This window comes from Pempheris klunzingeri, chromosome 5, assembly GCF_042242105.1.
Source record: "Pempheris klunzingeri isolate RE-2024b chromosome 5, fPemKlu1.hap1, whole genome shotgun sequence".
Classification (NCBI taxonomy): Eukaryota; Metazoa; Chordata; class Actinopteri; order Acropomatiformes; family Pempheridae; genus Pempheris; species Pempheris klunzingeri.
Genome location: NC_092016.1, coordinates 14662881 through 14689220, shown reverse-complemented (window position 1 = coordinate 14689220; position 26340 = coordinate 14662881). Strand labels below are relative to the sequence as shown.

General features: G+C 42.2%; 3 protein-coding genes across 5 annotated transcripts in view; 1 reads left to right on the top strand and 2 right to left on the bottom strand.

Moving 5' to 3' along the window:
- Positions 1–26340, bottom strand: part of lmf2a (lipase maturation factor 2a) — a 141639-nt gene that overhangs the window by 79436 nt on the left and 35863 nt on the right. The gene's annotated exons all lie outside the window — the stretch shown is intronic.
- On the bottom strand, positions 3633–9569 carry dnaja2b (DnaJ heat shock protein family (Hsp40) member A2b). Its single transcript, XM_070831395.1, has 9 exons — positions 9356–9569; positions 8016–8075; positions 7418–7644; positions 7246–7326; positions 6959–7092; positions 6642–6838; positions 6338–6482; positions 5465–5592; positions 3633–5355 (listed from the first exon to the last, which is right to left on the bottom strand). Exons 1-9 carry the CDS (start codon positions 9431–9433, stop codon positions 5167–5169), a joined length of 1239 nt encoding a protein of 412 aa, XP_070687496.1. The 5' UTR covers positions 9434–9569; the 3' UTR covers positions 3633–5166.
- ppp6r2b (protein phosphatase 6, regulatory subunit 2b) lies at positions 11674–25159 on the top strand. 3 transcript variants are annotated; one of them, XM_070831393.1, is made up of 25 exons: positions 11674–11700; positions 13321–13497; positions 13617–13772; positions 13902–14000; positions 14333–14519; positions 15765–15902; positions 15992–16057; positions 16205–16317; positions 16407–16520; positions 16742–16862; positions 17018–17179; positions 17269–17499; positions 17609–17673; positions 17758–17873; positions 18002–18087; positions 18181–18258; positions 18337–18434; positions 18518–18575; positions 18940–19061; positions 19192–19367; positions 19464–19614; positions 20227–20306; positions 20963–21173; positions 22243–22389; positions 23469–25159. In XM_070831393.1, the coding sequence occupies exons 3-25, from the start codon at positions 13645–13647 to the stop codon at positions 23500–23502; spliced, it is 2781 nt and encodes a 926-aa protein (XP_070687494.1). In that variant the 5' UTR covers positions 11674–11700; positions 13321–13497; positions 13617–13644; the 3' UTR covers positions 23503–25159. The 3 variants fall into 3 exon arrangements, with proteins under 3 accessions (XP_070687494.1, XP_070687495.1, XP_070687493.1); XM_070831392.1 differs by lacking the exon at positions 11674–11700 and adding an exon at positions 11824–11998; XM_070831394.1 differs by lacking the exon at positions 13321–13497 and having other exon boundaries at positions 11688–11700.

Genomic DNA, 26340 nt, shown 5'->3' with positions numbered 1-26340 from the left:
TATTTCATGGCTCCAAAACTCTCCAAACAGAAGTAAAAATGCAGCGTGTGCTGCTGAGAGCTTGGATAGTGCACCGAATCAGAATTCAAGTAAACATTTCAAAACACCAGTGATTCTTTTTCCCTAATCAAAACAAAAGCAGCTTGATAAAAAGGATTCTCCTGCAGGGCCCGTCTGGGAGCATCTTTTGGAAGCCGTCCTGAGTCCAGGGAACAGTCTTGGTCTGCCATTTCGCTCTTGTATGAGTTAAACACATTTCGTCAACAAGAAAAGGACACATTAACAATCCTGGGCAAGAGGTAAATATATTTTAAACACATCAGGTGCCATTTGTTCCCACATACAGTATATCCACATGCAACTACATTTTTGACACATATGGACCTGAATATTTCTCTAAGCAGGTCTGGAATGAGTTGATTCATTAATCCTTTGCCTTCCAGGCTGGACGGGGAGGGTTTGAGACTGCTGTGTCTATACATCAGGTTGGCGACTCTCAGAGCTGAGAGAGAAAAAATGTCCTACAGTGCACTTCTGGCAGCTCGGCAGTGCTGGGAGAGATGGTGAGCCAACAAACACTAAGAGTGAAACTGAGGGTTCAGCACTGAAAATGAAAATGTACCCACTATCGTCAGGTCTTACTTTATGCCCTTTGCATGCTCACCTTCAGCTGTTTACTGTCTGTCTCTCACGTCTGCTCAGGCCACATGTTACGAGTCCATGCAGAGCAGAGCAGGCGGCTCTGTGGCTACATGGTGAAGGGGACGAGCAAGAGAAAAACCTAATCTCAGTAACACTACAGCAGGTATTGTAACTCTGCTAATGGGCCAATGACAGCGTATCATGTCATAACATTATTCTTGATTCGTGTTATTGTGTGAGGTAAGGTTTATTCGTCTTGCGTAATGGCTAAAAGGAAAACACTGCAGTAGCTTAGTCAACAGCAGAATTTTGGCCCTGTCACAGCAGCCGGTGCTGCAGTTGCTGGTGCTGACTCAGGAGCAGGAGAGAAAGCACCTGGTCAGGTTGGTACATGGGGTCTCCTTAGAGGATTTGCAAGAACCAGGTTGCAGAGTGCCTCCAAAACAAGGTAAATCAATATTTACTTCTTGCTCTGCTGCATGTTTGTCAGAATTGTTTTTCTTTTTTATCCCCCCCATCTTTCTTGTTTCCTACGCAGATAGTCATATGCAAGCCGAGTTACAAAATGGCTGTATAAAAAGGCTGAGACAAATCCATGCTGACCTGCAGACATGCAATGGGGAGACTCAGATCACTTTAAAGCAAACAAACCTGCAGCTACAACTCCAGCCCCAAGTGCAGACCCACATGAGCAGTAAACCAGTAATATGGTCCCAACAGCAGCTGGAGGACTGTTCCCTGCTCCTTTTGACCTATCTGATGGAGCTCCAGCAGGTCAAAGCTTCTGCATCACTGTCAGCACTGATGGACGAGGTGAGTCAAGACAACCACTGTATCCAGTCCAAAGATTCCCCCATAATGCATGCTCTTCTAACAAAGCACAAAATACTGATGCTTCTCTGTTAGAGAGCACAGCATGTCCAAGCTCTGCAGGATGAATATGAATCTGAACTGCAAGCACAGCGCTTCACCAACCTACTCCAACTCCTGAACACAGAAGGCCCTCTCACTCCAGGATCTGTACTCGCTCCTTATCCAAACGTCACGGAAAATAGTGGCGACGAGCAAATCACCGTTCGGTCCTGCTGCGGTGGACCAGACGATGCTCAAAATGGCAGTGGTGTGCCAGCTGAAGGTCAGATTGTTGATCCAGTCAGGAGTGCCAGCAGAGAACTAAATGGAGTGGAAGCTGCAGATGAGAGTGGCAACCAGGACGTCTGCACAGGTAAAACAAGCACAAGCAAACAGGTTAAAACACAACTGCAGTTACAATACTTTGCATCCCCCTCCCCAGGTTGTGGAGTGGTCATGGAGGACCTGCCCTACTTGGAGATCTTGTGTGTACCAGATGGAACAAGTAATGCTGAGGGTCTTGCCTCAGAAGGCACCCAGGAAGGAGGAGAGAGCGGTGCAACCAAGAGCCCCCAGGGCTATGAGAAGCAGGGCTCTCTGATCACCCTCGCTTGGAGCAAACCACCAGAGGACGATACTGACCATGAGGCAGAGGCTGCAGCCGGAGGCACGGGACAGAGCGAGGACGATGAGAACAGTGTTAAGACCCAAGTCAAGTCAAGTGACATCGGCAGCACAGATGAACACACGCAGTGTGAGGAGATTTCTGGAGAGAGGCACCGAGAAGATCTGGACCACACTCTTTTCCAGTCTGATCCTAGAGGTCATCCTGAAGCACAGTCTGCAGGAAAGGTACTCTGTCAGTGTAAAGCAGACCAGAAAACATGTTTTATTATGTGATGCATCTTATTTTTTACCTTTTTATATTCTCATTAGTTGACCCTGGAGGAGAGACCAATAGCTGGTCAACCAGAAAGGGGAGAAGCCATGTCCGAGACTCCCGAGATCATGCAGCACGGACTGGCCAATGAAACAGCTTATGTGGACAGAGAAGTGGATGAGGTCCAATTGTGTCCCGCTGCAGCAGAGTCAGAGCTGTGGGACCTGAGAGGGCCTGAACCCGCTCACGCTGAGGACCACAAATACAACTCAAAACCAGCAGTGAGTCTGCTGTCACATATCTCTGCATCCAGTTCTCAGAGTTGTGCTATACATGTCCATATTATTCAGTAATTTTAAAGCCACCCATGTGTTTCCTGTTTGTAAAGGTTGACTGTAGCCCTGCAGAACAGGAGGCGATGAGGGAATCCACACGGATGGAGAGAGAGCGAACCACAGAACCAGTGTCAGCAGTGGAGAGAGAGAGGACAATGCGCAACCTGGTGGACATGCAAAGAAAGGTCGAACAGAAGCAGCAGAGAGATAGAGAGAGACAGCTGCTGAGGGTGTGTTGGGATTTCTGGCATAGTTTTACTTACTAGAGAAAGTTGGACAGAGTGAGGGGTGGAGGCGACATGTCACTCTGACACTGTTTGTCTTCCAGGTTCAAGAGCGTCTGTCAATCATCCAAAACAGAAAGGCAGAGGAAGATCTGCTTGGCCTGAAACACACAGACAGACTAAGGCACCTCACACAAGATCTACCACAGGTAGAATACTGTACATCGAGCAAATCCGCCTGCATACGCTCTGTAATATCAACATTACTATTGTGTTTTAGGAGGACAAGAACCAGCAGAAGACAGTTGTCAAAGAGCGACTGGAGCAGCTTAGAAGGGAGCGCTCCTACGTCATGCAGTCCAAACGAGAAAGGTAAGGGACACCGCTTGACATTAGACTAGAAAGAGCGAATTGACATTAACCACCATTCTGTTTTATCCTTTAGGAACACCACAGGATTTAAGGAACTCCTGGGTCCAGTAGCTCTACACAGCACAGAAACAGATGATGGAGCAGACTGAGAAAACACAGCTGCTAAAATTCATGTTGCTTAACAAGTTAATAATGGTTGTCAACAGTAAACACCACAAATGTTTGGCTCCCTAATGGTTTAAAATCTACTAAATAATAGTCTGATGTGACCTTCCCGTTTGTGTGGTCATATAGTGCAGGGTGTGCGTATGAAATAAAACAGATGTCAAACTTTTAGTGACTGTTTATTATACAGTTTAATTATCATCTTGACAAACATAGGCATCAACAGTAATGTAATTTATCAATGATCCCCTTTACTTGTGTACACATTATCCCCCTGTGGCCTTAATTACATACACAATGAGTCGCAGAGGTGCATGTTAACAGTCTACAGAGGTTCCATCAACTCTCCTTCATGTGAACATAACATCTACAGTATATTGGCACCGTTGGCCAACACTCACTCCTGTAAGAAATAATGTAACTAGACAAAGGACACTGCTGTAGACTCTGAATGCACCTGTGGACTGGGGCTGTATTTATTTACAGGTCTATGGGGGGTGGGAATATTGTAACATGTCAAAGGATGCAAGTTTGGCTAACAACTCTACAATGAGGAGATATGTTTAATACAGAGGTTTGGTGCGTGCCCAGTGGTTTTCCTGCATGAGAGGAGGATCTCTCTGTCCTGGTGAGCAGAGGGAAAATGTCTACGTGGGAGAGATTCTCAGCAGATAAACATTCGGTCTTTTCCTCTTTAACTGATCTTATATAGCATCCACTCACACTGCAGTCCAACACAAAGCAGGAATAGCCTAATAAGCCGGAACATTCCACAGCAGCTCACACACACTGAGCCACTGCATTACACACATACATACAAAGTACACAAGCGTGTCCTCAAGTCAAACGAAGAGTACACAACTTAGGTTCAAGTTCTGCGGTCTCGAACACAAACATTCGAAACAACAAAGACAAAGAGCTTAAATTCCAAACTAAGAAAAAATGGTGCCTGTCTGACAGGTGCTATACTCTGAGATTTAGTATTCTAGCAATATGACGGCTGGGGACTAAACAGAGACAGTCCCATTTTGAAAACATGACGGCTCACTTTAGAGGATGAGTTGGGTTAAACGTGTGGTTCTCAGCAGGCTGTGCAGAGGACACACTTTCAGGGCTGTAATCAGGTCAGCTCATATGATAGCAGGGCACTTTGATAGCAGTGACACACTGAAATTTAAACAGGTGTGTCAGATTTCTCTGTTGTGTCCGGACCCTGGATCTACGTGTGCAAGATCTTCAGCAAGAAAGCAGCATGCGCTTGTGTGTGACAGACTAAACTACACCTTATACAAGATAGTCAACAATATTTGCATTTTATACACTAGACTGGTGTTTCCCACAGTGAAAGGTAAAAGCCTGGGATGAAAACAGAGAGGTTCAAGTCAAGTTCAGTCAGTGAACCTCTGAGAATGAACCCTCCACCTTTTTGCTGGAGGCTTTGATGAGCACTACTGTCCAAAAAACACAAAACGGTTATCACACATCCAGCATATCTCTGACCTATGGGCACCATGGAACTGAGGAGGGTGGATATATGTGTGCATGTCTGTGTATCTCTCTTTTTTCATGGGAGTCATGAAAGGAGAGAAATAGCATGTATGTGCGTCAAGTCTTGATTGGTGTTAGCGATGGGACTCAAGGGATGTTCATGTGTGTATGCGTCTGTGTGTGTGCGTGTCTTTATGTATGAGTCTTTCTATTGGTGTGCGCACTGCACCCCTGGGCCGTGATGGCCCCCTTCCTCATCAGAGCTATCATTGTAGGCCTCTCTCCTGGCTCCACCTCCTGACCCTTGACTCCTGTCAAAATCTGTCAGGTCAACTTCTTCTGCATCGGCTGCAATAACAGGATTCTCAGCACGAGCAGGCAGCAAGCACTCCAGTTCCTGAAAGAGATTAATTGAATTAGAAAGAAAAACATCATGACACCAAAATCACTCATACTAAATGGAATTAAGATCGTGCAAATCAGGATGTTAAACAATTGTGACTCACATTCAGTTTTTCGGGGCTAATCCAGTTGTTTTCAGGGAACTGGACGTCAAACTTGATGTAAAGGTCTCCCTTCTCAAATGGGTTTCTGTACTGAGGCATTCCCTCTCCCTTCACCATTCGAATGCAGCCTGTCACACAAACACGCACCAACAAAAGGGTGAGGTAGCATGTAGACGCAATAAGAATCTTACGATACAGTGTGAGACCTTGACTTCTGTATGCAACTTGACCTTGCAGACTGTGTACTGTATGTTGTGCCATAAACTGACAGAATTGCCAGTTGCCAATTAAAAACTCTGTTTCAATATGCATGCCACAGTGCTTTTGACATATGATGATGTGGTTCACAAACAATTTAAAATTCAATTATTTGGGATTTGTTGGATGTTTACACACTAGATGGACAACCAGTATCACATTCCACTTTCTCAAGTTTTAACTGTAATGGAAATGTATATGCATGTCTATTTGTGTGGACAAACTGTAGTAGATTTTCATAAACAATACAATGTCTTGTTGGCTGCAAGAATGGCTGGTAGAGTAAGTAAACCTAGCTGCTACATTTTAAAATTTAGCGGCTATTTGGCTCATGGCTGATGTGCATTTCTCACTGTGCTTAGTTCTCCTAAGTGGATCAGCCTGCAGTCCATTAGTGTCACTGTGGATTGCTTTTCCCAAAAATCTTTGTTCTTTTACTTTTAATCTGCTGTTGCAAAAATAAAGGTTTGCCTGACCACCCCTTTAACTGTTGCAGTAAACTGAAAAGGTAAGAACAATCATATTCTGTTTGCAGGAATGTCCACCAGAACAAGGAAAAGCAGCAATGTCAGCAAAGAGATAAAAGTGATGAACGTGGCATGAAGACATGTTTACCTGGCTCGATGACCTTGCCAGGTGGGTATTTGACAAGCAACTGTCGTCCATCAAGGTGTGTGACAGTCAGCTGGAAGCCACAAAGAGCCTCAACCAGGCCGATACGTTGGACCATGTGAAGGTCATTGCCTTCACGGCGGAATTCCTGATTTAGATTGTAATAAATTTGTTGCTTAGGTTCATTATAACATGTTTGTCAAATAAATGTTTAAACATCCCCTACATAACAATTACCTTCTTAGGCATGATGATAAACTAAAAAAAGCCAAACAATATCAATATCAAGAGGACAATAGCTTTTTACCTCATGTTCTTTCTCTTGCAGCACCAGGACTATGTCTCCTGGTTCGACGCCTGGTGCTTGGTCAGCTTCCCCAGAGAATGTGATCTTCTGTCCATGTCTCATGCCTTTGTCCACGTGCACCTCCAGAAGCTTAGTCTCCTTACACACCTTATGACCCTCACACTTTCTGCAGCGGTCTTTCTCATTTATCACCTCCCCTGCACAAGTACACGCATGGACATCATGGACGATTTCAAAGTGTTGTTGTGCTTGTTATTGTACACTAGCAATCTCTTTTAAAAGTAGAATGAGTGTGTGGGTGTTTGTGGACATATTACCCTCTCCATTGCAGTCTGTGCAGACTGACTGCATCTGTTGGACCATCCCAGGGGCCAGCTGTCTAATCATAATTCTCATACCTCGTCCTCTGCATGCCACACACTTCTGGACTGCTCCTGCCTTACCCCCCTGACTAAAGGCAAACAACAAAGCTTCAGCATTGTTAACAGGAACTTCTATCAAACAAAATTACTGTAATTAAAAGCCATCTTCCATCAGGGCTTTGAAACTTAAGCTCAATATGCTGTTTTTAACGCTTAAAATTAAACATTCAAAGTCAACTCACCCATTACAGGCACCACACAGCACATTCTTACTGAGCTGCAGTTTAGTGGTTTTGCCATTGTAGAGGTCTTCAAGAGAAACTCTGAGTGACAAAAAAAAATAAAAAATTATGAGATGTGCAACAGCGCATTATATTTGAACCATCTAAAACTGCATTTAAGTAACAAACTCACTTCAGAGGGTGTACCATATCATCCCCTCTTCTCTTGCCTCCATTGCGTCCTCTGCCCTGTCCCCCCATGAATCCAAACAGTCCTCCACCAAAAATGTGAGAGAAGATATCGTCCATGCCAGGCCCTCCGCCCCCTCCCTCCCGCAGCCCCTGTTCTCCATAGCGATCATAAAGCTCCTTCTTTTCTGGGTTTGTCAGTACTTCATACGCAAAACTGATCTCTTTAAACTGCAAAATAATAAAAAAAGAACAATCAGACAGCTTGACACAGAGCAGGATACAAAACATACAACGCATCAAAGCTAAAAGGGTCAACTAGTTGTTTTTGATGAGACCCTCTTGCAAAGAGAAAAGATATAAAAGAGACAGTCTAGTATCTTGTGTCAGAATCTGAGGAATTAAGTCATAAAGCCGTTCAAATCAAAAACTGAAGCGCTTTGCTCTCGGGAAAGGCTGTTTCATGTTCTGTACTCTGATCTGTATGATAAATGATGTTGACACCATTTCTTGGTCCCAATTGTTGAGCAAGAACAACTGTTGGTGCTGTTTCTAACTATGGCGTTAGTGCCGTCACCATAGCGTGCTTTGGTGCATCGTACCTTGTCTCCAGCATCAGGGTTCTTGTCAGGATGGTACTCTTTAGCCAATTTGCGGTAGGCCTGCACAGGAAAGAATATCAACATGAACAAAGCTGTATGAGCACCCTGGGCTCAAGTGCCATCTGTGTTAAATAGCTCTGCAAGAAAATCACTAAGTGTATTAGCTGTCCTTGCCAGCCCTACTAGCCAAGGGCTTGGCCTGTGGGCCTGCTGTCAAAACCATCAGGACACCGCCAAGAGCATCACTGCCTTTGACACCTCAGACACTCAAAAACACTAGAGTCTGAAGACCAAGTCAACAAAACTACATCGTTGAGTTAAATTGTTTTACCAGGCAGAGGTGTCCAGACGTTTTAATGACATGTCATGCTGAGGAACATAAAACTGAAAGCACTTGATTTTGACAAGGAAATGTTCTTCAAGTGAATCACACTGTGGCTAATCACCAAGTCTTCGCATGTTGAATTTAGGAGGGAATCGTGAAACCAGCTGGAGTGATATGCAATTATCTTGCAATGGTTTCAAGTCAGACTAGAGCTACAATTATGGCGTTATTTAACGGGTTTAAATTACGAAATACTGTATAAGACGAGCATATGAGCGATCACAGACACACGGCAATACGTCTCAAGTCATGCTTAGCAAGGACTGTACGTTTGTTAATTGCAAACAGCACGTAGCTGCCTGATGTTTGAATGAAGTTTAAAGTCATGTTGGCCAACTACTCCAAGTATACACGAGCTACACGGCGCTTGGCATTAACGTTAGCTAACCAGCGAGCATCACACTTGTTTATCGATAAACGTTCAACAAAGACACATTTCACGCCATGATTATTGTTCCCCAATGATACAGCAACACCGTAGACACACAAGCGGATTTCTTTTCTTGGTGTTTTTAGCTAGGTGAGCTGTTACGCTAATGCTACTTGCGTCGTTACTGGTCGACTTGGCGGTGGCTATTTGCTGGAGTGTCGTTATCGACTAGCTTTAGCAGCCGGCAAGCTATCACACTCGTGGTCGCCAGTGTATTTCTTGGATTTCGGGCAGGCTAACTCCATCCTGCTAACATAATACATAAACGCCGGAAAAGACAACAATTGCCAGTAGCTCATCGATATAAATGACTCGCTTTAATTGTGTTCAAAATTGCCGTATAGTGAAATAACGAGCCGTTATGTACCTCAATTTACAGGCTAAGCTAGCAAGCTGCTACTGAGCATCTTAAGCTAGCGTTCAGTAAACTAGCTTTTTCTAGGCCACAATTCACAGGTGACCTCTCCTATTTTTATATTCTGCCTTTCTTTGACAAATTTCCTTTTCGCGTAAGACGGCTCGTACCTTTTTTAGTTCATTTTCAGAGGCAGACGGTGAAACTCCGAGGATGTCGTACAGCTTAGTATCCACTACGTTCGCCATGATGCTAGCCGGCTGCTCAGAGACCTTCTGCGGAGGTTCAGCTGAGCGACGAGCCGGAGCTGGATCCACCGGCTGGGACTGTCCGGGGTTGCCAGATCCTAGGACAGAAACAAACACCCACTAGGGCACAAATCCCCCCCAAAAAACCAGCAACCGTGTTATTCAGAAAACAGTAACCGAGTTTGTTTGTGCATTCACATTTAATGTGTTATAGTTTTTTTTCCCAAGTATTTAAATGTTTCCAATTCGGCACGTTTCATTATTATTTGATATTAACGCTGTATGTTGAAATGAGGCTGAAATTGCAGTAAATGTACTTTTTACTCTTACCAGTGAATGTTGAAAACACCTGCAACAAATGTTTACTCGAAATTATTCACTGAACACCAGAAATTGTTAATAGATAAGAAGAGGAGTGTGTGTGTGTGTTAGGGGCTGTCTGATAAGTAGGCTGCACTTCAAAGATCACCTTGAAATGATTTTTTTTTACATATTTCTATATGGAGAAGACCACGTGTATCTGAGGTGGATAAATAAAACAGGCCTCTCCTGAGAAATAAGGTCTAAAAGGTGTTTCCTTTAGCAGATTGTGGTCTAATTTTGGTTATATCTGGTGTCAGTCAAACTCTTAAAGTATATCACAACCATTAATTCCTGTTTTCTACTCATTACTCTTTTTTTTATGACCAAATCACCAAACATTATTGACTATAACTTAACCCTTAGGGGTCACTAACTGACTTGGAGCTGTAAAGCACTTTTGCTTGAGGATCGACCTTTTTCTGCAGAAATTGAGAGGTTAAAAATATACACAAGCCTACAGCAGTGGTGCAAAGTACCTTTACTCAAGCCATCTTAAGTACAATTTTGAGATACTTGTACTTCACTTGAGTATTTCCATTTCATGCAACTTTGTTCCTCTGCTCCATTACATCTGAGTTGAACTTTTTACACCACAACATATATTTCACTGCTATATTTAGTAGTTATTTAACAGATTTAGATTTTAGCTACAAAAACATACGATCATTTTGTAAGACATCATGCATTATATTTAGATTAAACTACCCCAAAGTATATAAAACAGTTATAGGTCCACTTCATCCAACAACAATATTAAAGTACTGCTTACATGTTAATGCATCAATACTGATGATCCAATATCATAATAATATAACCCTCATGGGGAACATGCTACATTGTGAGACTATTTACTTTAATACTTTCAACTTAATGATATTTTTATTGCAGGGTTTTTCCTTGTGGTGGAATATTTCTACATAGTGGATTTGCTTCTTTTACCTTAGTAAATGATTTGAGTACTTTGTCCACCACAGGCCTATAGCGACACAGCCCTCAAGTCTTTTTGCCTCATTATTATGAGGACAGCTAATATGTGATGTATTTTTCAACAGTTGTATATGTGATTGCAGGTCCACAGTGCAGCTGCAGAGTCTCTTATGGTAAAATAATGAATGTGCAGACCTTTAACCTGGCACACCTACTCAGAGGCAGCATGGGGAGGACCAGAGGCTCTCCACAGTGGTGCACCAGGTGATGGATGAATTACAGCTTTGATTTATATTTTTTGGGTTTCATGTAAAGCTTGTTGGAGTGGCAAATGTGCCTTATCTGCCTGCTTTTGATCAAATAGAAATATGCCAGAATTCAACACTCAGGTGGTCCCTGGGCTTTTCTGCAAAAAAAAAAAAAAAAGAAATAGAGTGACATTCTCTAAACACTTGTCACTGTCACAAATCCCTTTAACAGTGAAATAAATAGGTTTAAATCAATGTAATATCTTATTGCAGGTAGAAAATTAAAGGTTTAGGCTTTTTATGTAGAAATGTTAATAATCTGAGTCTCACATTTTACTGCAGCACTTGATGCTGTGTGACACAGAGTGACAGCAGATGCATGCTGAGTTGGTCTTGTGTTTACACAGTTGACGGACAGCCGAACTTTAGATTACGTTTTAGGTATCCGCCATTTTGATTTCCAAACCTGACAGATATTTTTTTCCCTTTTTTGATGCCTGCCTGCCTGCTGGAGTACAGTTTGCACGGGGTGAACACAGCCGCTCTGCAGGCCTGCCTCCGCTGGTGTAAATGACATTGCAGCCGGGAAGAGGCTCGTACCTCTAAGCTAACAACGCAATCGTGAATATCGAGCTATGGGCCTCCTCTGGGTGACCGGACAGACTAAGTCGCCGAGTTTCCCGTCCAGCTTCTAGATAAAGACTTCTAGATAAAAATGACGGACGAAAGGTAACTGTCGCTTGTCTTTTTTTTTTTTTTTTTTGAGGGGGGAGGGGGGAGGAAAATAAAAAAAAATGTAAGCTAGCGCTGGACCCAGTCCGGGTCAGGTGGTCGGAAGACGGTGAGGCTAGCGTTAGATGTGGATCAGGAGGACATCGTCCCGGCCGTGATAAACAACTAACCAGTGTTAGCTTTTGACCTAGTTAGCTAAACACCGACTTTACCGTTTTCAACCAGTGTTAGTTTGGTGATGTTAGCGACATGACTGAAACACTGCTAGCGGGCTGTTTTATGATCTGCATGCGAGGTAAGTGAAATTCACCGTCGTTAAACAGTGGAAACACAGTGACTGACAGAGACTGGTAGCTGGAGATAAGCTAACTTGACGTGAAGTTGCATATCTGGATAAGCTAATTAACGCTAATTGACGCCGATGTGACTGCTACCCTGTTATAACTCATATCTGGTTTATAGCTAATTGTAGTTAATCGTTACCAGCTGAAATAAGGATGGCAGAAAGGCCTGTCTCACAGCTGGCCGTGGTTGTGCTGTGGTTTAAATGTTAAAATCCATATCTGGCTATGGGGCTATGGGATGAATTCCTCCAGCTCATAGTGTGAGTTCTGTAACACCTGTTTGTTTAGCCTCATCGTGTTTAATGAAGAGACGGGTACACTAGGGCAGCATGCTAAGAGATTATTAATGTTATGCAATCGATGTTAATGCCGATTAGAAATAAGCAGGTTGTGCTCAAGCTTCATTTTATAGTGTGTATATGTTACCCACGTGTTGTAGTGTTGTGGGTCCGTGTGGGCGTTCCTTAGGGTCCCCAGAAAAATGTGAAATACTTTAATTTTGCTATTATTTCATTGTCTACAAGTTAGCCCAATGAGAGAATGACTATCCTGCTTATAGGCTCCATTGATTTGCCAATCTACACTATAGACAGCTATGGAGCAACTAAATCTTATTAGACAGGGATCCTACATATTGTAAAATACGGGTCTGATGTGCATCGATTTGGGGTCTTTGACATCAAAAATGTTGAGATCCACTGACTGCTGACTTTGTGGCACCAGGGATGATGTCCTTTTTCATCAGGGGGCCTTAACCACAGTTTAGACAAACACATGCCTGACTAGCAGCGTGTTCACCTGGGAATCAGCTGTTTAATGTATAAGGCCAGTTTGATGGTGATGGATTCTTCACTGTACATGTGGTTTGATTTCATTCAGTGGGATGTAAGATGAAGATCCCTCCCCTAAGGCCGTTGGCCAGGGACAGCTCCTGACTGACACATTTGTTGTTCATATCTCTCATTAAAGCAAATTGTCTTTCTGCAGTGGATTTGTTTTGTTCAACATTAGTCCAATAGTCCAACCCCATTTATTATTTGCTAATGTAACTGCATGTGTGAGGCCACTCTTAAAGCAAGCTGAGTAATGTCAATACACAGATGTGCAGCACTAACTCAATAACACATGGATTGCTTCCTGCTCTTTCCAGAGAGGGCGAGCCTCATCCCTGTGCTTATGTTGACTTTTAACTCTTACTCTGGCTCTAAAAAGCAGACAGAGGAACTGAAATTATTGTCACATTTGATGTTTCTTATTTTCTAATTTCTCACAGGTTGATACCAGTGTCTCCTGTGTTTGTGTGTATGACATTAGTATGAGTGAAGAGTGTGTGTTTGTGTCTTCATTGTGTGACTTTGCTGATGCTGATTGATGTCCAGGCCATGCAATGGCAATCAGGCCAATGGCTGTTTAGCAAGATCTGACTGAGGATTTTATTCCTTGTCCAAATGTAAGAGCAAACATACATACAGCATATTGTATCATAACATTAATTGTTCATTACCTTGTACATGTGTGCAACGCCGTCACGATACTGATCACCATGCTACATCCTCTTTTGGTCAACAGTTAAGTCTGTGCGCCTGTGACGTCAGCCATGTTTTGGAAGTTTGACCTACACACGTCTTCTCACCTGGAGGCTTTGCTGGACAAGGAGGATGTCACGCTCGCTGAGCTCATGGATGAGGAAGATGTGCTTCAGGAGTGCAAGGCCCAGAACAGGAGGTCTGTTTATTGTTAGTTTTAGCACATTGGCAGCACATCAATATAACTATATTTCAGTAATACAGTAATATTATTTCAGTCCTGCTGGTTCTAACTGGTGCCTCTTTTCTCATCAATATGGATTTGTAGACTCCTCCTGTTCTTGTGTCAGGACCAGTGCATGCAGGAGCTGGTCCGTATGATAAGTACAGAGCCCCCTGCTGGTATCGAGGATACCAAGCGCTTCAAGTAGGTGGTTGTGTTGAATGTGCTGATGTAGTGGGCTATACTGTATCCAGGAAAAAATGTGTTTTGCTGGTGCTGCACTATATTTTATCTCTTACCCTCCATTTTGTAGTAAAGACGAGAGGCTCTTGATCCAACTATTTGACCAAACTATTGATGATGCATTCAGATTGTAAAACGTCGTAATTAAATGTCGGAGTTAAATCAGCACAATCCTGTACCAGAAAATATATTTTTTCCAGTTTCCTGTGGCAAGTGTACTAAGCTAGAAAATAAGAATTGATTTTGTTTCTGCTTGGTTTTACTACCAGGTGTGTTCTCTTCATTTATTACAGGTATCCAAATATAGCATGTGAGCTGTTGACATGTGATGTGGGAGTGATCAATGATAAGCTGGGTAATGAGGAGCCTCTGCTGGAAACTCTGTATGCCTTCTTGGAGCAGCCGTCCCCACTTAACCCCCTCCTGGCATCTTTCTTTAGCAAGACAATTGGGAACCTCATCACACGCAAGACTGAGCAGGTAACACACACACACACACACACACACACACACACACAGCTAAATCAAAGGGCGTACTTGGAGAAGATGACAGCTATGTTTTTGTGTTGTCATGATTCAGTTCACAAAGTCTGAGGGGTGCTTCCAGCAAAATAATGGAAATTGTTCACACAGGGAATTACTCTCAATCAAGGTGGCTATAAAATTGTGTTTCTCTTGAAATGCCAATGTGCAGATATTCCAACGCAGCTGAGGCTTTACCCTGTTAGCGGTGGGGCCTGAGGATGTCAGGTGGCCTGTCCACCTGGCCAGTGTCTTTGCTGAGAGCAACATACCTTCTAAAACTGCCCCAAAAGCTGTGACTTTTTGAGTGGATATTTATGCTGGAGTGGGGATGATTTGAAATGATTCGGGTGACCCCTGTGACCTTGACCATCACTTTGTTCTTGACACTTAATTCCAAAACAAATTGCTTGACTTAATGAAAGCTACTGTGGGTATCATTGCCACGTGCACTCAGTTGACAAAAATCACAAAAAAAAACAATAATTTTCTCACTTACCAATACTGTTAGTGATATTCAGATGTTTATGTGCAAAGGTTTAGAATATGATTGTTTGTAGTTGTTAACACAGCTCACATTTATCTGTGTATATCATATGTATGGTTTTGGGTGAATAGGAGTTGCAATGTTTGTGTAATGAATTGTTTGTGATTACATGCACATACTAAATTTAGTCAATGCACTTCTCAGATTTAATGTTGCCAAGTGGCCCTATCAGACAGCAAGGCAACTCTGAGGACACCTATCTTACCAGAGGCAGCCACTTGATGCACCTTCTGGTAATGAATTGATTGACAGTCATTGTTGGTGACAGATTTAAAAGGCTTAACCTTGAAGCTAAATGATTATTACATGCGGAAGTTGGCATAAACGTCTGTGCTGTGCACAGAAACTGATGGAGCAGAATTAAAAGACTTCGATAGATTTGTCCTGGAATATTCTGATGTTATGAAATATCCTCTGAAAAATTTGCTGGAGGCGAACAGAATTCAATTTGTGCTGCTCAAATCACTGAAAAGAATACATTAAAAAATGTGTCTTTCCAAAAACAATAATTACTTATAAATCAAGATGATTGTTTTTTCCATCTAAAAAATCCCAATGACAGCATTATGTTATATATAATATTTTCATAATGTGAGTGTGAACACCAATTTTCAGCTTTGTGTCATGGTGTTTCCTCTGGTCTCTGTTTTGTTCAGGTGATCAGTTTCCTGCGGCGGAAAGAGGGATTCCTTTCCTTGGTCCTGAAGCATATTGATACATCAGCAATGATGGATGTGCTCCTGAGACTTATCAGCTGTGTGGAGCCACCCCCTCTTCGGCTCGAGACACTTACTGTAAGAGACAAATGGACCCACATTTGTACTTTTACGCAATCACACAAAGCTATTAATTGCAGATATAATGTGATATTTCTTCTCAACAGTGGCTGAATGAAGAGAAGCTGGCTCAGAGACTCATAGAGCTCATTCACCCTGAGAGAGATGAAGAGGTAGAAGGGCATTCCAGTATTTTTATGTCAATGAGTGACTCATTTCTGTGATTAAACATACTCTGCAACATCACTAGCACTCACAAACCCTTGAATAGATGATTTACATAAATGAATATTTGTGTCTGTATGTTTCTCTTCTCACAGAGGCAGTCCAATGCATCTCAGACTTTGTGCGACATCATCCGTCTGAGCAGAGACCAGGCCAATCAGCTCCAGGAGATTTCACAGCCTGACCCTTTGCTGACTGTGCTGGAGTCGTAAGTCAGACAGATGCACAATCCCACAGTCATTTGCACTGTCTTTACAGGATATGGAAACAATGACATACTCCTCTGTGTTTCCACAGGCAGGAGTGTGTGGAACAGTTGTTGCAGAATACGTTCTCAGGAGAGAGCACTGAGAGCTGTATCGTCAACGGGATTCAAGTTCTTCTCACATTACTGGAAATCAGGAGGCCTGTGTGAGTGTGAGACTTTTAAAGCATTTTAAACAGTGTATAAATAGCAATATCTAATTCTACTTTACTTTAGGACCATTTTATGTCAATTTTCGTTTGACCCCTGGGCTCTTTTATTTTTCTCTCTAGGTGAAGTTAGCCACGTCTCTCTTGTATGATCATTTATTAAACTTTCTATCCATTTGTTCCCTTGTGTTTTTATGTTTGGTTTGTGTTTATGACAGGGTGGATGGTGTAATGGATGCTCAGGGATTTGAGAGAAGTTACACTGTTAACAGCAGCATTTTGTTGGCCATCCAACCACACCTGATACACTTCCACCAGCTACTTCTGAAGCCACCCAAGGTACATAAACAAAGATGTAATCCTTCGGAGGTCATTAATATCAGCAGTTGTAGTAAAAGAAAACATGCTACACATGCTTGTTCAACAATTGTCTGACAAGCCCTCTGACTGTTGTTTCCCAAACTCTGCCATGCCCTCTGCCTGCGCACTTGTAGCGAAATCCAATGCTGACTACTCTGGGTGTCCTGGAGGAACCACTAGGGAACACACGTCTGCACGTAGCCAGACTGGTGGCCTCTCTGCTGTATACCAGCTCCGCAAGCCATGCGGTCGTAGCACAGGAACTCTGTCGACTCAATACAATGGACCTGCTTCTGGTGAGATGAGCAAACATGCTGAATTTTCAATGTTGAGAAAGTGACCGGTGTTAAATATCCCATTGGCAAATGTATGCCTTTTTTTTCAGGACCTGTTCTTCAAGTATATATGGAACAACTTTCTGCACCTCCAAGTGGAACTTTGTGTTGCTGCCATCCTGCGGCCCTGCGCCCATGAAATGAGACTTCAGCCTGGCTTGGGATCCCAGGAAAAATTCAAGCCTCATCAGGATGCTTCGCAAGAGCAGGCTTTGACTGAAACCCCTTCTGAACCTGCGGTCACCCCTGAAAACTCTGCACATAATCTAATGGTGACTCATGTAGGTGTCTCTGCTTGTGTATGAACATAGAAGTTTGAGTGACGTTTTATCTACTGGAACTGAATTAAATGAGCTGATTGACTGTCTCTTTCTCTTTGTCTCTTTCAAGTTGTTTCAGCACTGCCACCTTGTCCAGAGGATTCTCGAGGCTTGGGAAGAGAATGATAAAATACAGTAAGGACTTAATGGCCCTATGTTGTCTTTGCTAACAGGCAGTAGCCCATGGGGTTTCCTTAAGTGTGGTACTTCTGTGTTCAGGTCAGAAGGTGGCATGAGAAGAGGGTACATGGGACATCTGACCCGGATTGCCAACACAGTAGTGCACAACCTGGAGAAAGGCCCGGTTCACACACAGATTAGTAGCCTCATCACAGGTGTGTGTGGATGTGTTTTTTTTTTGTGGTTTTTTTACATTCCTATGTGAAAGAAAATGATTATAAAAGAAGGAATTCACACGAAAATTTCTTTCTTAAAAGTGTTGTTCTTGTGTTTTTGAATGTAGAGCTGCCGGAGGACTACAGAGGGCGCTGGGAGACCTTTGTTGACCAGACCCTGTCAGAGACCAATAGGAAGAACACCATAGACCTGGTAAACACACACATGCTCATCTACAGTATATGATAGCGGTTTGTAATTACACACACGCTCAAACTTCAAGTGTGGTGCTTTTTCTTGGCCCAGATTGGCACTGGAAACCCACGGCCTTCATCAGAGGATGATATGGAGAGCCCCTTCCCCAAAGAACTAACACTACAGCAGGTACATACATGAGCAGACACAAAAAAATACTGAGGACTTCTGTTATCAGAGACAGTAATCTAATTCAAGTTGTGATAGGCCTTTTCAGACTACCAGATCCAGCAGATGACGGCTAACTTTGTGGATCAGTTTGGCTTCAATGATGAGGAGTTTACTGATCATGACGACAGCATTGGGTAATTGAACTGACACTCTTCTCTGTATGACAGTGAATTATTGTTGATGTGTCTCAATCAAATGATTTCTGCTGTCATTCCAGGGCAACATTTGACCGAATTGCAGAGATAAACATCAACATTGATGCAGGCCAAGACAGTGTGAGTTTATTTAGATTCTTCATTCAAGTTTATTTACACATTTCCTCGTTGACGTTATATTTTTGTTATGCTTTGGGGCTGCAAATGTCTTTAATTCTTTAAGATGCATTAATGAATTGAATGGCCACCAGGAGCCAAGAAATTTTAACAACCTGACAAATACAACCATCACATATCACCATCTTACAATTGCCTACTCATACATCCCACAAACTAGATTACACTCCTTTGATATTAGTCATCTGATTGAGTGCTGACAGTGACATATTGATTTAGCCTTCATTTGAGCCTTTGCAACATTAGGATTATTGACATGTACACTCATTGAACTGAACACATTTGATTTACCACCTGCCCTCTGCAGGCTAATACAGCTGTGTTTGAGGCCTGTTCCAAAGAGAGGATTCAGCCCTTTGATGATGATGAAGAGGATATTTGGGAAGATAAGGAGATCAACTTTACAACACAAACCAAGTCCCGTAACAGGTAGACACCCCAACATTACATTTGGGAATTATTTATTTCAGCATTGCATTTGAAGTTGCATAATGCAAGTGGATTAACTGTCCGTGCTCAATCAAACACAACACAATACAATGTTATGTTTTAATTCTAGGTTTGGTGGGTCACGATCATCGCAGACTCAAGCAGACAGTAAAGCTTGTGATGCGCCGGCAGCTTCTGGCACTGAGGCCTCTGACGGAGCAGCAGACTCAGACTCTGAGGAGGGAGATGATCCTAAAGATGACCTGGATCCTTTCTCAAGCCCAGGCCAGGCCGAGGCAACAAAGAGTGAGAAATACTGTATTGTTAATACTGCATTTTTGTTTTGCCATGTTAGGACTAAAGCAGGTTTCATGTATAATGTGTGGTGCTTTTTATACTCAGGCACTGACTGGATAGCAGACTTTGGGGATGTGAACTCGAAGGCTCCTGCAGCAGGAGGTGGTTTTTCAGCCTGGGACACTCCAGACTCCCAGCCAGCTGCCACAGAGGAGAAGGGATGGGCCAAGTTCACAGACTTCCAGCCCTTCTGTTGGTGAGTCTGGGTATAATCTAAATATGAGGGAAAAATAGATTGTGCTGATGATTAGATAAGAATAGATGATATTTGAAGGAAAGTCACAGTATAATAGTTGGGCAGCAATGAAAGACGGGAATAATTTCTGCTGAAAAAGCCAAATACATTAAGCTGTAGAAATTCTAGAAAAAATATCTTTGATTGTGTGGGACCGGTGTTTCTCTCCCATCCCAGTTATATATTTTTTTTCCTGAGAAAGAGCATTGAAAATTTTAAACATCCTCAGTGAAGAGCATTAGTGTTCAAAACAAACAATAAAGCATAGAAATGAATAAATTATTCTTATTCTTAAAGGTTAGTTCTGTACACAACTGCTGACTGACAACTTTTTCACTTCTTTTCTTAAATGTCACAATCAGAAACATAAACACAAGTGAAAGTAATTTTTCTGCGTACTGTGCTAGTCTGTCGCTGAGAAGCGGCTCTCACGCATTCTACGGCTCAGAATGTTTTTAATAAAGGCTACCATAGACACACACTAAACTCACCCTTTAATTTCAGGGGCTGTATTTTATTGGCTGCACTGTGTTTTTGGCAGGATGTTCTTATGTGTGTTACTTACGTTCTCAGCTCTGAAACAGGCCCCAGATGCAGCTCTCCTGTGGACTCAGACCTCAGCGGATCAGACAACACCAAACCAAACCAGAATCGTAAGTTGCTGTAAAATAAATTGCAAATGTTTATCTATATAGTATTCAAACTGATAAAATAAAAATATGTAATTTTAAAGACTCCATTCTCCACAGTTGGCACTGCCTCTGTTTCGGTGTATGCTGTGGAACAGCAGAGCATAGTTCAGTGCAGGACAGGACAGCAGAGTGTGGCAAAGCAAAGCAAAGGACTTGTGTAGTTTACGAGTGCCTAATGAGGAACATGCACTCATGTGAAGCAGCCTGTCAGAACTGTGAAAACAGCGAAGAGTAGCCAGGAACAGGATAGTTAGACAAAAGTCAGAAAATGAAGTTTTTAAGCTAATTGGTCGGTCTGAGAAGAGCAACGATGGAGAAAACTGAGGAGGTCAATGAAGTGGACAGACTTCTCAATGAGAAGTGTGCAAAATGCCAAAAAAAACCAAATCCATTTCAAAGCCATGCTGCGATCCCAGTGGCAGTACTTGAATATATACATATAGCATACCAGCCCTGCCCCTCTCAGGCACCCAAATGTGGATTTCCAGGTCCTTCCTAATTCAATTTTGAATGTAAAAACATAGAAAGACCTCTGTGATGAGTTGACTAGTCCAGTGAAATGAGCATACATCTATCTGTTGAACTCAGACGATGATTTCTTGTCCTTCACACTGCAGCATGCGTGTGGAGTGTGTGTGTGGCGAGAAAAGCTCCACTGGTGGCATCAGACAGCTCTTCCTCCAGCAGCTCCGACAGCGATGAGGAAGAAGCCAAGACGGAGTCTGTGACCAGTGAGACGGTCACCACAGAGACCATCACCACAGGGGCTGGCAAAGAGACCATTCGGCTCACCGTGGACGCCAAAAATGAGAGAGCAGTCTTCAGCAGGTAGTCACACTGATGCGCAGCTGCTCTGTCTTGATCGGTGCAGTCTTCCTTAACGTCTCCTGTCGTTCTTTCAAGTGCTTTTGGACAGCCCTTCTGTCTCTTTCCCCTCCAAACTTTTTCCCTGCACAATTTTACTTCCGCCTTCTCTGTTTTTCTTCTGATATTGCGCTCCTCCTGTCTGTTCCCTTCTTCCTCATCTCCCCTTGACTCCAGAGTATTCAGACCAGCCATTAGACGGTATGTTGTGCTTTAGGTCCTCTGCTCTGGAGTGTGGAATGTTTTCCTGAAGTTGTATGAGGGATTTTAAAAGGTCATCACAAGCACAGATGGGACATGTTTTTTGTTTGCTTGATGCATTTAACCAGATGCAATGTAACAGCTCCTTGTGCCATAATTCAGGACAAGCCCAATTCATCACAAAAAGATACTAACTCACCCATCTCTGGTGACTTGCAGAGAACCTACAGGACCCCTCTTCCTATACTAGATATATCCCATATTCTCAACATGATCCTCCAAAACACCACATATCTCAACGATGACCCCCTGGCATGAAGCGGTCCACTTTAGAAATCAGTCATCTTTGTTTGAGAGTTTGTTGTCTTAGTTATGCAATTTTACCAAAAGATAACAGCAGTGTATGGCTACTCACTGTGGTTATATGATGCAGATAATAAAAGATAACATTACTAACAGTCTGTCAAATCGCATGCTATGAACAGAAGTTGCCACCAATCCAGCATTATCAGCATTCTAACAAATCAATACATTAGCAAGTTACTAACAAATGGTGCACCTTCGAGCATGCTAAAGCTAAAGAGATCCCTCTTGGGATTTGGGAGTAATTACGTCAGCACAAACCTAAGCGACTGTGTGCTCAACTCACTTTGATTTCTCTGCCAGCTGTATGTATGTTGGCGGTAACAGAAGAGTGGAAGCACGTGTTTCTGTACACGCTGGGCATAGTAATAGCCGGTGTGTACAGCGGAAAGCAGATAACTGTGGTGAAATTTAGCCAACAGCAAGAACTGTCCATCTAGTTTGTTACAGCTTTATTTGTTTTTTGCAGCGAAGCAGATAAGGTGCCAGTAGAGGGACTCACCATCAAAGACAAGGGGAAAGGCAACGAGAAAGAAGGTGAAAAGGAGAAGAAACAAGGAGAGTCTCCCAGCCCAGCTACCGCCAGTCCAAGTACCCAGCCGGCTGCTGTCACACAGTAAGTGTGTGTGTGTGTGTGTGGGTGTGTGTTGTGTGTTTGTGTTCAAACACACACTCATTCTCTGTGTGTGAGAGAATGAGACCCATTACGAGACCGCTGGCATTTCTGACCTGAGGTGTTTCCTACAATATTAAACTTGGCTGCATTTCACCTGTGCTTTTCCTGCTATGACAAATCAAAATCTATCAGCGATATAACTACAGAGTGGTTTTTAAAATTAATGTAACAACCACTGCAAAATGTTCTACATTTGTGTGTGTGTGTGACGTCCTCTTGTTTGTCATGATAGAATTTTACTTTTAATTGGTTAGATCTTAGTGCACAGGTCGTAAACATGCCCTCTATCTTAACATAATATCTTGAAAAAAATATTTTAAAATAAAACCAAAATGAGAGAACCCAAAAAGGTTACCACATGAGGGCTGTGCTTAAAATCCCAGATGAGGCATCGACACCTGTGTTTGAGAGGACAAAAACATCAGCTGTAATACATTTACACTGTAAAACTACATGCACAAACAGCTAGTGCTGTTAGACAGAGTTTGACTGACAGGTTGAGAAACGAAATGGAACAGAAAGAAAAAGTATGGCATAACTAGCCTGACTTGACATTGTGTGTTGCTGTATTTGATTCCTTTCAATGATGTTGGCACATCCCATATCTTAAAATTGTGAGACCCCCCCCCCCCCCCCCTCTTGAAACTACTGCAGGGCTTAAAAGTCAACTTTTCTGGCTCGCAAATATTTCTTGCTTTAATCTCTGGACTACTGCCACCACCACAATACTGAGGGAGATAAATTGGCAGTTTTTACTCCGACTTGAAGCTAAGAAAAAGTTACCAGTCGTGTTTTCAGCCCTCAGCAACAGATCTTTTTTTTCTCTTTAAAGAGATGTTAGTGATTAACTGCAAGTTTTCTCTACTTCAAAGCTCATAAACCACATTCTGTTCTCCGTGATTGTATTTTGGTGGTGCCAGAGGTCTCAGTGGCAGATATCTCAACACTTTACCGGATAAAAACGAAACTGAAATTTCATGTTTGTAATTGTAATTATTTATTTTTTTTCTACTTTACAGAGAGACGCAGCCCTCTGCTAATGGACCGGCCTAACGAGGCAGCACAGGCACACACATACACACACACGCTTCATACATGTCCATTCAAGACACAGCCATGCCACCTTTGCTTCCTGTCAGCAGCTCTCCAATGCCCTTTTTTGTGTCCGAAAAACGGGAGATCCTCAGTGTTGAGGTCATAGAGACCTTAACACTATGTATGCTGGATAACACAAATCTACACATGGGTACTATTGATCTCTCCCGCACCTTCATGACATAATTACAGCTGAACCACTTCAAAAAGGAATGTGTGTTTTAAAGAACATTTTGTTGTGCCAGACTTCCCAAGAAAAACTGTCACGTATGAACAATTTTCAAAACACTAACTTGGGCAAGTGAAAGCACACTTATTCTTTAATCCTAGAAAAATAAATACACAAACCTGAAATTTCACCTTTATTTAATTCAGCATCAGAATTTCAGATAGTTTGAGCATGTCTGATCTCTGGACATTAAATCACAGCCCAGAGATTTTTTTTATTAGAGCATTTGACTGTTTACACTTTAGTAAAGAAAACTGCATTCAAATAATCAGCCAAGATTACAAAAGCCAAGATGCTTGCAAAGCTAGCTGCCATTTTCTCTTCAGCATTTGAAGTTACGTGCCAGGCAAACATTTTATTAGTGCAAATGTGTGCGCGATAACAATTTGGCTCATTTCTCGGTCCAAGTGAGATTTTGATTTTGCTTTAATCTGGAACATAAATCACTCTCTTTTGTGTCACTTCTCCTCAAACCTCTGATCCACTCATGTAGTTTAGAGGTGTGTGTGCTGTTGTATACGTGTGTGTAGACATGTGCTTGTATGTGTGCGTGTGTGTGTTCGAGCTCTGTCTCAGGTACAGAGTGCATTCTCAGGTCAAAGGAGAGGTATGCAGATACAAAGAAAGCACACCTGTGTAACACACACATACACACACATACACACACACACACACACACAGACACACAGTGCCATACACACATATATACTCAACCAAATCTATACACGCGTGCAAAAAAAAAAGTTAAAAAAAAAACACCCACAAGATAAAGTGATGTGCACATACAAATTCATATCACCCCCAGAGCTGTTTAAATGTAATATTGTGAAATTTGAACCTGTATTAGGTTGTGGCTATTCTTGGTAAAATGTAAACGTCATATAAATGTAAACAGTATATATAAACATTATATCTATTTTTGGAATAAATCCAATGTATGGAAAGGCGGTTGGTTTGCAGGTTGCAACGTGTGTATTGTATGTGTGTGTTGTACTGTTGAAATGAGGCAATAATGATGTCTGTTTTTCCGTTAATACCCCAGCATCAGTTCCTGTTCCTCTGCTACATGCTTCCTACGTGGAGGTTTTGGAGTGTGCGTGAGTGTGAGGGTGTAGTCTGCTGCGTGTCCTCGCTATTATTTATTTAAAGGATCAGTCTGGTTTAATAGAACTTGGCTCTTATTTTCATTCTTCGGTTTTAAAGAAAGTACCAGGTTAACCAATGTTATTAAAATAATATTAAGATAATATTGAAACTGTCCTTTGTAAGCATCCATCACAGTTTCTTCACCTTTTACCTTTTATCAAATCGCATGTGCAATGAGGGATTAGTAACAATTCAATCTGAACAAATCCGGTGATTAAATTGACAGAAAAATATAATGTAACTATTTTGGTAGTTAGTCATTTCTCAGGCAAAAATACCAAATATGACCTAAATTCAGTTTCTCCACTTTGAGGATGCGCAGCTTTTTTTGGTCTAATTTTATAATAAACTGAATATTCATTGGGTTTATGCTTTTTATTTACCTTTTAAAAAAAATCTTTGGGCTTTAAAAACTGGGCATTTTTCAGGACAGTTTATAGACCAAACGATGAAAGTAATTGTGAGTGGCAGCCCTACTATCAACACAACAGATACCAATAGTATCTTGTGTGACTGAGTTTCCTGTTTGCCTCCAGATAAAGCTGTTTAGATAATCTGACTATACTGTTGGCTTGTTTAAAACCTGTTTGATTGAGCTCTTCGTTCTTCCCCCGTCTGACTTCACCTTATTAACATTTAACCTGTTGAATGCGCTCTCATCACGGCTGACAGAAATCATGGCAAAAACTACCAAAAAAAAAGACCCAAGTTCTAATAAACCAGAGTTATCTTTTAATTTTTGCGCGTGCCAGATAGACATGCTTTACTTTATCTTTCTCCTCGTCTCTCTCTTTCTCAGGGCAGGAGTTGACTTTAATTGCATATATGCCTATGGAGCGATTAACATAGATTGTTTGTATTTATTTTGAAAGCACTTTTTCAAGAAGCACTTTTGGTTTGTATTCGGTGGTGCCACGTGTCACCACATTATACCCCACTCCGAGAGGTGGGAATGTTTGACTTGAACGAGTGAATCATGTAGATACTTTAGAATACTTTTATCTTTAATGCTTTCTGCCAAAGTGTGTCTTCCCACCAGTGTAGAACTGGGTTGCATATCTGTGAAGTAGCCTCCTTTCTTGCAGTGGTCTTACACTTCTAGATTTATCTAAAGCCGTCTTTGTTTGATTTCTTTTCTTTTTTTTTTTTTAAGTCATGTGATGGAGTTATCAGCAGTAGGAGAGGATGCCACACATCAAAGAAAGACTTTGAGGATTCATCTTAGATCACAGCCATTTTGCTTTTATCAGTTCAGCGCTTTGAGCTGTTTGAAGTGGAACTGCACAGAGAGTAAGCATCGGTTTAAGTCAGGGTTAGAGGAGAAAAACAGGGCTGTTTTTTGTCAGGGTGTGTACAGGGTCAGAATATGTCATCCCGTCTTTTGCCAAACCTAAGCACTGCGTCTGACCCTTACCTGCGTT

Coding starts and splice junctions, on each gene's coding strand:
- ppp6r2b (XM_070831393.1), top strand. CDS start 13,645: ATGTTTTGGAAGTTTGACCTACACACGTCTTCTCACCTGGAGGCTTTG. Junction 17,674..17,757: donor GAAGAGAATGATAAAATACA/GTAAGGACTTAA, acceptor TTCTGTGTTCAG/GTCAGAAGGTGGCATGAGAA. Junction 19,615..20,226: donor GACTTCCAGCCCTTCTGTTG/GTGAGTCTGGGT, acceptor TTACGTTCTCAG/CTCTGAAACAGGCCCCAGAT.
- dnaja2b (XM_070831395.1), bottom strand. CDS start 9,433: ATGGCGAACGTAGTGGATACTAAGCTGTACGACATCCTCGGAGTTTCA. Junction 7,645..8,015: donor ACCCTGATGCTGGAGACAAG/GTACGATGCACC, acceptor ATTATTTTGCAG/TTTAAAGAGATCAGTTTTGC. Junction 5,593..6,337: donor TGGCAAGGTCATCGAGCCAG/GTAAACATGTCT, acceptor TTTGTGTGACAG/GCTGCATTCGAATGGTGAAG.